The sequence below is a fragment of the Perca fluviatilis genome, chromosome 7, assembly GCF_010015445.1.
Source record: "Perca fluviatilis chromosome 7, GENO_Pfluv_1.0, whole genome shotgun sequence".
Classification (NCBI taxonomy): domain Eukaryota; kingdom Metazoa; phylum Chordata; class Actinopteri; order Perciformes; family Percidae; genus Perca; species Perca fluviatilis.
The window spans coordinates 22,576,937-22,588,095 of record NC_053118.1 but is presented as its reverse complement, the minus strand read 5'-3'; the positions used below and the strand labels follow the sequence as shown (position 1 = coordinate 22,588,095).

The 11,159-nt window shown below is 40.5% G+C and overlaps 1 protein-coding gene across 8 annotated transcripts in view; it reads right to left on the bottom strand.

The window, feature by feature from the left end:
- Positions 1 to 2,523: 2,523 nt before the first annotated feature.
- The window catches only part of celf3b (cugbp, Elav-like family member 3b), a 25,629-nt gene continuing 16,993 nt past the window's right edge, over positions 2,524 to 11,159 (bottom strand). For 2 of the 8 annotated variants that reach the window (XM_039806456.1, XM_039806462.1), the window contains 11 exons: positions 10,705 to 10,753; positions 10,156 to 10,296; positions 9,964 to 10,043; positions 9,421 to 9,576; positions 8,840 to 8,984; positions 8,043 to 8,192; positions 7,477 to 7,548; positions 6,695 to 6,799; positions 6,378 to 6,521; positions 6,025 to 6,186; positions 2,524 to 3,595 (listed from right to left, as the gene is read on the bottom strand). In XM_039806456.1, the coding sequence (XP_039662390.1) occupies positions 6,059 to 6,186; positions 6,378 to 6,521; positions 6,695 to 6,799; positions 7,477 to 7,548; positions 8,043 to 8,192; positions 8,840 to 8,984; positions 9,421 to 9,576; positions 9,964 to 10,043; positions 10,156 to 10,296; positions 10,705 to 10,753 (1,170 nt within the window). In that variant the 3' untranslated portion in view covers positions 2,524 to 3,595; positions 6,025 to 6,058. Of the gene's footprint in view, positions 3,596 to 5,579; positions 5,679 to 6,024; positions 6,187 to 6,377; positions 6,522 to 6,694; positions 6,800 to 7,476; positions 7,549 to 8,042; positions 8,193 to 8,839; positions 8,985 to 9,420; positions 9,577 to 9,963; positions 10,044 to 10,155; positions 10,297 to 10,704; positions 10,754 to 11,159 lie in introns of all 8 variants that reach the window. The other 6 variants (XR_005639804.1, XM_039806461.1, XM_039806458.1 and 3 more) reach the window with 6 other exon arrangements.

The window sequence follows — 11,159 nt, the reverse complement described above, 5'->3', positions numbered from 1 at the left end:
CTGAAAACATTTTAAGCGAGAAATAGGCCATGCAGTTGCTGAATCTGTCTTCATTTCAGCTCAACAAAAGGTCAGTTTAGAGGATTTTCATCAGATTTTTAGAGACTCTAGTCACCTCATTCCGCTTGTCATTTCCGGGTGAGTCCCGACTTCCCTGCCGCCGACCGAACATGTCAGGTCGGCCAAAATGAACGCCGACAGCCCCCCAGACAGATGACGGCACGGGACACACCGAACAGATTTGAGTCACTGACCTCGCCAGACTGTCCCACGGCCGATAATCGGCCTGATGTGTCCCGGCCTTAAGCCTGTCTCTTTAAACCCTCCTCCCAAAACAGCCCAGTCTGCTCTGATTGGCCAGCGTGCTTCCTAGAAACTCCGGCTCCTCCGTGTTTCACAAGTTGAACCCCATGGTTGAACCTGGAGGTACTGCAACACAGTACAGGAATTTGTACAGTGAAAAATCACCAAAAAAGGCTTCTAAACATAGACTGTATATTAAGTCTATGCTTCTAAACCAAATATTACATAACCGGACATTTCCCAGCAGTAAAGTGACCAGAATTTGCAGAGAAATGACCAGCATTGGCCAAGATTACAGCTATGTCGCGTTAGCATGTAGCTAGTTAACAGTTAAAGGAACACACCGACTTATTGGGACTTTAGCTTATTCACCATATTTGAACATCCTGTGACTATACAAATCACAACATGTAAATAGGAACATGTTGGCGTTATTTTGTCACTTATTCAGAGCAGTAGGCTAGTTGGAACCGGTTACCTCCAGGATCTGTGCTAGGCAAAGCTAGCAGTGGGGCAGAGTTACAACACGCACAGAGATGAGAAGGGTATGTATCGACTTGTCTAACTCTGGGGGATACGGTGAATAAGCTTAAGTCCCAATAAGTCGGCGTGTTCCTTTAAAGGCTTCTGAACCAAAACACTACTCAATAGGACACGTTTCAGCAGTAATGTGACCCGGAATTGGGAAGAATTTAACAACATTGGCAGCCCAGATGACATACTTTACTGCCGTAAGCCATGCAGCTACTGTAGTTAGCAGTTGACAATAATAGAATATAGCAGCAAATAAAGGCTTTTGAACCAGATACTAGCTACATAAACAAAACATGTTTCAGGAGAAATGTGACCCGGTATTGGGGAGAATTTAATGACACTGGCAGATGACATATTTTATTGCCGTTAGTATGTAGTTACATACGACAATGTTAACACCGCAGTGGCAAAAAAACACTCCAGTCCTGCCTACTTGGAGCAGATGAACAATCATAGAATGCCGGCTTAGAGTTGCGTAAGACTTGGCCGAGAGTAGAAAAAACTGTTGTTCAGTATAGGTTTTAGCTCACAGGGATTTGTCTAAAATACGTTTACCTCATTTTTTGAAGTTTTGGACACGTTTAACATGGAAATTCAACATTATAACATTGTAGATAAGACAGAAAACACAGTAAAGCATAAAATGTCCCCTTTAAAAAAACACCTTTTTAAACAAACAATGTTTGCCTGTGCAGGGCAATGTACTTTTTATGACATTTTGATACTGACATTTTGCACATGTGCGAAGGGGTCACATTGACAAGGTCAGTGAGTTTGCCACTGCTCCTCCATAGGGAAGTTTTGTAACCTATAGGCTTATCAGCGATATTCAAAGTCTGGGTTGCAACTCATCAGTGGGTCATGGTAGATTTTGAATGAGTCAGGAAGTCAAGGGGTCAAGAATAAAAACAAATATGAACCAACTGTTGACAATTAAACAGTTTATCATTAAAGTATGTTCTTTGCAACCGCCCCATAAAATCTTTATGAAATCAAAATGGAATTAAACTTTAAAATAAGCTCAATGAAGACGCTTTACGTTGAGTCTAATCGCCAAAGCTTTTGCCTGTTGCTAACCTCAATTAATATACATCTCCAATTGATTTCTCCTCATAGAAATATGTATATGGAACTTGAAATTACAATCACATCAGTAGATGAACAATATGTTTTCTTTCTTTAACGTGTTTCTAAAGTAGGCCTAGAGCAATTTAAAACGTTTGAAAACCACAGGGCTGAAATATTGTATTATGTAGTTAGTCATCAAGCTCAGTAATAATCTTATCTCTACTCATAATTTTGCCCCAGCACATGTTCTTTCTCTTTTGGTAAATCGATCCTGAGATCAGCTTAGCAAGCAAAAAAACGTGTAATACCTTCATCCCAGAGGGAGGAGAGTTTGCCGGAAATGGGTTCACAAAGATAAAAACAAATACAGCATTTCATTTAGCTGATAAATTAGTAGCCTATTCCCATAAACGAATAAAGGAGATAACAAACTTGGAGCATCAGCTTATTGTGGGTGAAAACGCTGTCTTTCATTCTCTAGTTACATGCTCTCTACTTATGCCCCCTTCTGGTCAGAAGATGGATGTGAGCTCTCACTTCTGTGGCAAAAAAATAAATAAAAAGTCACAATCACACATCACACGTACAAACACTTACACATTTAACAAATCACATTAGGACATTTAGTATGATACTTTTTATTTTAACTTAAAAAGAGAGTGGATCAAAAACAGGATTCAATAAATTAGAAATAAATATAATTGCTGTAATAATTAATACATACATTATAATTACTCGATTGCAAGAGTCTGACAGAAACAGGCCCTTAAAAGGTTTTCTCTAGAAAATTCTAAAATCAAAATATTGCAACCCACTCCAACCCCGTCTCCCAATAAACAAAATAATTGATAAATTAGTAAATAAATAAAAAATAGCTCAAATATTAAAACCTCCCGAATAAAAGTGCAACCCCCCCTCCCCCGAGTTTCACCTAAAATCTAAGTAGAAATTTAAAATAGGTTAGTGATTTCCCATTTTACAATTTGGAATGTAATATCCCTTTATGAGGATGATGATGTTACTAGTGGTAATAATAATAATAATCATAATCATAATAATAATAATGTCGCTGTGTCCTGTTAGGTGTTTATCTAAAGTAGTATTCTTTTTGCATTTTTTCTTGTTTTTTAAATGCTGCTCTTTGTAAACTAAATTATTTACAGGTCATTAGGATTTTCTCCAAAGTCTCTCTAACCTACTCATTTAGACATATTTTTGTATTTTCTTTCTTTTTTTATTATGAAACATCGGCCCCTCTATATTTGTCATGGAATAGACATGGTACAGACATGTTAAAGTCTATTGAAGTGATATATCAGCATTTTTCATCAGTACCCTCCATACATGCTTGGTCTGAGTTATCTTACAGTAACTCTACTAAACACCCTGTTGGCAAACTCCACATAGACCGTGGTCAAACCAAGCCCTTGGCTGTATGGGTAAGATTACTGACTTGTGTGAACCGTGTGTGTTTTGTGTGAGTGTCTGCAGGCGTGTGTGTTTGTGCACTTTATGTACATTTGTATATCAGCCTTGTACCGTTCGAGGTTCAGTGTTGAGAGCGCATGTGTATTCGTGTGAGTGTGTGTCAGTGTGTGTGGCTGCACTCCCCGGACACTCAAAGGTAGCAGACAGTCTGAAAGCACTATGAACCCTGGGATTCCACATCGGCTGGACTCTGAAAGGTCACCTGTGAAGGGAGGGAGAGTTGGGGGGTAGAGGGAATGATGCATAAACAAGGAGGGAGGGACAGAGAAGGAGGGAGGATATGTTAGAGCGCAAAGTTATAAATACACTGGAGCTCCATGTTTCTGTCTGATCTTTACATCTGGTCAAACATGCTCCTCCCGTCAAACAAAAATCTTGTAGGCATGACTTGAAATGTTTTTATAAGTCTGGAAGCAAATGGCACCTTAGTATGCTCCTAGCTTGGCTTTATTTCACTTTCATCTTGGTTAAAACAAGAAGGCATCATTCACAGTTATAAAGCTCTGTAATTCAACAGCAATAAATCATGGTGCTTTAACACATACACACACAGTGTCTGGATCATGCAACTCAATACAGTGAAAACCCTTTATTCGTGTCCTTGTGTGATTGAGTGTCTGGAGGTATGTATGTGTGTGTTTTTTAAAAGTTGATATGTGTTTATGTATGCATGTGCTGAACTCTTGTGCCTTGGGGTCATGGCAAGCAAACACTACTACCGACATGCATCACTCTCTGGCATTTGCAGTATAGAAATTCTGGGTGATAATTTTAATCTGACGTAGGGGCACAGTGGTGGTTATCAGATAGGTCCATTGGATATGAAAGACCTTATTATTATTATCCACAAGGATTTGTTATGTAAAGGTTTGTCTAGAAATAGAAACAGAATCCTTTATTTATAATGTGTGCTGCCATGTGACGGTGCATCCACACACTGGTCTGACAGCAGCTACACATGTTCGCCTCTTTGGTAAAGGTTAGGGTTTGTGGAGGATTAAATTTACCTCAAACTTAAGATATCCTCTATTTCTCCCAGAATTCCTATAGTTGAAGGCTGTTCTCCAATAAGCAAGAGGCACTTGTCTTTCCACCATAACAACCACATACCCTTTACCTCAAAACACGAGCTAGAGGGATAGAAAGAGAAGGTTGGGATAAAGAGAAGCGAAGAAAGAATTTTACAGAGAAAAGGGGGAACAAGTAGGAGGAGAAAAGGGGACCGGAGGAGGAGGAGGGGAGTAGTGAAGGAGAGAGGGAGGAAACACCACAAAAGCACTGATAGAAGATGTAAAAGAGACCAAGAAAGAGAAACAAAGGAGCAAAAAACTAAAGTTCCACATTAAACAGTGTAACAAATCAGAATCCAGGAATATAAAACTCAGCCTATCAGAGTACAGATCAACAAAATGCATGCTCGCCTTAAAATAGTGTGCTTTTGCCATAAAACTCAGATATCGGCTCTTTTCTATTCTACCTGCATTGCCATTTGGACGGGTTTGTAGCCATACTTAAACTTCTATGTACTGTACTGCATAATCATTTCATGCCAACATGGCCTTCCATTGTTGTATGTTGCATAATATCATACTAGCAGGTTACTTTCTCCATCAATATAATTTGCATATTTTGATGTAAACTGTACTGCTGTTCTACATTTCTCCACCAGTCCACTATGGAAACCTCTGGAAAACCTTTCTTTACGGACACCAGTACAACAAACATTTTGCACTCTTGCATTACACACTAACAGTGTAACACAGACACATATGTACACATAGATGCCCACGCTCACTACTTTACCCAAACAATTTGTTCAAATAATAATCACACCAAACAGAACACTACAGAAACTGATCAAAAACAAAGCTGCAAAAAAGTAACGAGCGTTGCTGCAGAATTTATCAAATGACTATACAATGATTAAGTGTATCAAATATCCAATTAAATCAATTGATTCTGAGTACAGTCCTGGCTATTGAAAGTTATTGATCAGTATGTGCACAGGTCAATACAAAATAAAGTCACAATGCACCAAACACAGTCTGTGGTCACTACAGCAACAGGACATGCAGGTCAACGCATGGCTGGTTGCTCGAGGTGACAGAACAAAAATTGCCAAGGGCAACCAACACAGGCAATCAATCGCCACAGCAACCCAAACACAGGCCAACCAATTAACTTACAACAATGCGAGAGGAAGGGGGGGTCAGGGCTTTATCGGTCACTAGGCAACCATTGCCATAGCGATGGGGTCCTCGTGAATTATGATTGGACGGAAGGATCTTGGGTGAGGTATGTTGCCGTTTCAGGAAAAGATCAAAACAGCAGGAAAGAAAAATAAATAAGATTGTGAAAGAAAATAAAAAAGGAAAACAATATTTAGTATTTTCACTTTTCCTGAGTTGATTAGTTGTTTTCATATGAGTAACCCACTGTTACTATTCACTGATATGTCATGTTAAGCTTTTTTCTTTTTAACTTTGTACCATCAATTAGCATTGCAATGTCAAAGCTAACGCTACCTTCTCCAGGTTTTTTCTTTTTTTCTCTCTAACCTAATTTTATCCTCCTGCTCCCCCAACAAACAACACCTCACTTCTCTTCATGTCGTGTCACTCATCACCTCACCTCTCTTTGTTTCTTCTTCCTCCTCTGTTGTCACTCAGTATGGGCGGTTGGCATCTTTGGGCCGTTTGAGCTGCACTTTCAGTCTTTTCATGCCGATCTGGAAGCCATTCATGGCCTGGATGGCAGCCTGAGCACTGGCTGGGTTGTCAAAACTCACAAATCCTGCAAGAGAAAGAAAAAGAAGAGTTATTACAATCGAACCTCTCTTCTACACCGTGCCTTTGCCTCAACTTGACTAAGACACATTTAAACAGACACAATATCTTTTGTTACACGAAGTCACCCTGTCTTTTTCACTCGTCCTTTCCTTTCTCTGCTCTCCCCTTTCCCTCCTCCCTCTTTTTGTGTCTCACCGAAGCATTTGCTCTGATTGGTGGCACGGTCAACAAACACCTTAGCCGAAATGACATTGCCAAAGGGCAGGAACATCTGCAGCATCTCAGAGTCACTGAACTCTTGAGGCAGGTGGTAGATGAAGATGTTACAGCCCTCTGGACCTGAAACACACACACACACACACACACACACACACACACACACACACACCACACACACTAGACATTAGAGTGTGATAAATTATCTCAGGCTGTAAAAACCTTGTGATAAACAATTTCATATAAGATCACTGGAGAGAGGGGTGTGGCCCCAGACAGACAGGAAGTCACATCACCTTCTCTCTGCTGCTGTTGCTGGGGCTGCTGGTGTTGCTGGGCAACCAGTGTTGGCTGCTGGGGGAATGGCTGTCCGACTAATCCGTAGGCAGCAGGGTACGCCGCTATTGGGAGAGACAGAAACAAAATCTGATTGGGTGAAAACAACAAGTGGCAACATAGCAGTGTCCAATGGAATCATTTTGTTTGAACTGAAACGTCTCCTGCTGAAGGTGAAAACTATTAAATGTAACACTTGAATAGAACAAGACACAACAACAATGACATTGTTGGTCTGAGTCTGGTATGCACACAGTACAGAGAGTCCCCATTTACTTCATAAGTATGAATCATCAGTACGAATGAGGTAAAGGTATCATTAGCTGTATTACATTATTACCAGCCATGGATGTGTGTCTTGTGTGAAAATGAAATCAGATAAATCGTAACAAAATTAATTCAACCAATTGCCCTTGAAACACTTCCGTCCTTCAGACGATGGCAGTCAAACTTGTTCCTTATTTACATGTATCCTGATTTAACCTACTGCATGAGCTGCACATGAAGATGTATTTGTGATTACACAACTGAATGTGGATTTGATATGTAGTGACATTTCATATTAGTATTTTTTTTTCATTTAGAACCTAAAGTGATATTGAAAGCAATATGTGTGTGTATTTACATAATTTTTTTAATACATTTTACATCTATCCATACATATGCCATTCCAACCCACAGCGAGAAGACGTCGCTCAATGCGCTTTATCTAAACATTCTTGTCACCTGTCTGTCCACTTACACCAACCTGTGTAGTGTTGCATGCCTGCATACGCCTGCTGTAGGGGGTCCAGGGCTGCTGCTGGGCTCTGAGCTGGAGAGCCAGAAAATACAAAAATAGTGAGAATAGAAAAAATACAAACAATGTGATAATAAATCTTGGATTTTCCTTAGTTTAATGTCTCAATTGCAATAGTCTATACATCTGTATGGTTCTTAGATTTTATTAAAATACCTTAATATTTCATCCTATTTATATATATATACTCTAACAGTCCTGTTTGGTCTCCCACCAAGTTTGAATATGTCCACCACGACGCAGCATGTCAACACAACACAACACTACTCTGTTAGCCCGACTTTTCTTAAATGGAACCATGCCACCCCTCTGACACATGACAGAAGGATACAGGAAATCTTTCTTTTCTTTTTCTTTCCTTTCTTTTCTTCTTCCATTCGTTTCTTTATTCATTTAAGGTTTTTTGGTGGGAGGGGATGGAGAGGTAAGGGTGGGGGGAACTGGGATGTTATACTACACACACTTTGTGAACCCAATAAAAATATGTAATAAAAAACTAAAGTAAAAACCTTGATATGGGTGAACGCCATTGGTGTATAGCGCTTCTGTTGCTTGTTGTCCATTGGTCGGGGCTGGCAGACTGCTGTAACCATTCACTCCTAGTGGCGGAGGGAGAGATGGCACAGGCGTTGCCGCCATAGTTGGTGGAGTGTTTGTACCTACAGACGCAGATTACAGTCCAGATAACGAGTCTGTCATTGCAGCTCTTTTACTCTACCTCCTATATGACTACACCTGTATCTACACCTTCAAAATCCTTAGTTATTTATGCAATTATCTTGCTATACAAATGCAAAATAGAGTAAAACTAATTAATAACTAAGTGCTTTAAACTTCGATTTTTATTTTGATGAAGCAAAGCATCTAAGGGAAAAGACTGCTGACCATTATAAAAATATGTTTTGTGTTACAATATACAGCCGATAACTTTATCTACAAACCACTATATTCTTTACAATACAGCTCCAGTGCATGTGTCTGACTACATACAAGTCCAAGAATGTTTTTTTTAAGATTATTTTTTTGGGTCTTTTCCCTTTATTAGAAAGTAGATATGTATGAAAGGGGGAGAGAGAGAGATAGGGGATGACATGCAGCAAAGAGCAGCAGGGTGGATTCAAACCCTGCGCTGCTGCAGGACTCAGCCAACACGGGGCAAACGCTCTTACTGGGTGAGCTAGAGGCCGCCACGCAAGAATGTTTTTGAGTATGTATGGCATGTGATTGTGTGTGTGTGTGTGTGTGTGTGTGTGTGTGTGTGTGTGTGTGTGTGTGTGTGTGTGTGTGTGTGTGTGTGTGAGCCTACCCGAGGACGGCGTGATGGATGTAATGGGTGTGGCAATGATTCCATTGGCATTGAGCGCCGCCATCTGCTGCATCTGTACGGCGGCAACTGTTGCCACAGGAGACAAGTACGCTGACTGGGCAACCAAGGCCTGCTGTTGGACAAGCTGTAGACAGGGAAGGAAACAGACAGCGAGGAAGGGGATGGAGAAAAAAAGAGGGAGGTAGGGAGAAAGAGGGAAAAAAGTGAGGGAGAGAGAGAAGACAAAATGGATATGGGAAAAAGAGAGAGAGAGAGACAAAGAGAGGGGAAAAAGGAGAAAAAGGGTTAGGGAGAGGGAATGATGGAGGAACAGATGAATAGAGATCTAATTACAAGGCCATTATGTCCTGAGTCAGTGGGTTAATGGTTGTGTGTTGCGGGAAAGCTAATGCCAAATGACGTATGTTCTGTTGTCTAGGTAATAACATTAGCCCCAATTAGACCACTGATAGCCCCTTCAAACTTATTACATCCTTTCATAAGCACAGCACTCCCCTTACAAACTTGGTGTGTATGTGTGTGTAGTGCAATGAGTGTTTGTGCATTTGTATACTGCTTGCCTGTGCGTTGACCGCCTGTGTGTAGGCATTGTAGGCGGGGAAGTTGAGGGTCATGGGGCTAAATATGCCGAGCTGGGAGGCCACCTGCTGCATCCTCCTCAGCCCCCGCTCCTTCTCTGTGTCGGCAAACTTCACCACCAGACTGGACGACGCTCCCTGTCCGGCAAAAGAAGGAGACATAGAGTAAGTTTCAACTGCTGCAATTACAAGTAATGTTACATGCTATCTTCTTTATGTGTTAATGGGACTGGGCTCCATGCTTACTAATTCATTCATTTTCTCCATACAATTAATCTATTTATAAATCATATGGGGCTCAGGCCTATACCAGCATGTAGATGATTCCCAGGACTACCAAAGAAGAGAGATGATTACATTTGCTTACATTATAATCTACAGAAAAATGTAAACTGTCCCACGTGACTCATGCACATGTCTTTGGAACATGATGTGTGTGTGTGTGTGTGTGTGTGTGTGTGTGTGTGTGTGTGTGTTGTATCTGTATGTTTTCAATAATTTTCCAATTTCATGCATGCAACTTACAGGCATTGTGCGGCTTCCATGCAAGCTGTTGATGGCAGCCTGGGCTTCAGCATGTCCTTGGAATTTTACAAAAGCGCACCCTGCAACAAAACAGAGTCAGTTACAGCACAAGGAATATATTAAATTACAAAGTACAACTAAATTAAATAAGGTAGTTTGTGTGTGTTAGCATATGTACTGTATGTGTTTTACCTTTACTGGTGCCGTCGGGCCCTCTCAACACAGTACACTCATCTATGCTGCCAAAGGGTTCAAAAAGTCTTCTGACGTCCTCATCACTCTGTTGCTTTCCCAGCATGCCCACAAACAATTTCCTGTCCTCTGAGAGACCAACAATATGGAAGAAAGGAAAAGAAATGATAAGAACTTCAACTTTATTTCCCCTTAAACTGGTCACACCTCTGTTGATCAGACTATAGAAGTTTTGTTAACAGAAATGGAAGCTACCATTTATGTCCACCAGGGAGCAGTATTGGCTATAGAGATGGGTAATGAGAGAGGGGAGTGGAAAGAGTGTGATTTGACTGTGTCTGTGTGTACATGTGTGTGTATTTAGCACCCCGTTGACTACTTTCCATCTCTATCTGATCCAACTTAACACCTACCCTTCTCTCTGTGACTGTCACACTAAAATGTGTGTGTGTGTGTGTGTGTGTGTGTGTGTGTGTGTGTGTGTGTGTGTGTGTGTGTGTGTGTGTGTGTGTGTGTGTGTGTGTAACTATGTTTAGGTACTTGTCTCACCTCCTCTACCCTCGCTGTCAGCTGGTTTAACCTGGATTGGCCGGTTCATCTGCGGAACAAACAAGAAGGAACATCAACACAGATGTTCGACAAAAACAAGTCTCTCTCTATTTTATTTATATTTGTCTTATCACAGGACATGTCTTTAGTATTGACTCCACTTACAGTAAACAGTCTCATAGCATTTGTTCCATGGTTAATTCATTATGTATTTAACATATTCATTCATATAAAGACAACGAACATTAATCAACATTTCTGTAAATGTGCCAGGGTTAGTCAGCAGACACTTCTGAAACCCCCAAAAAGTGGCAAGTGAAATAAGAAACTAGTGGAAGATATTAATACCACTGTAAGAGTATGGTATAATAATTGACATTATATTAATTTCAGTCAGTGACCTGCATTAAATGGCTTTTAAATCAATAAAATAGTGTGTGTAAAAGGTGTGTGTT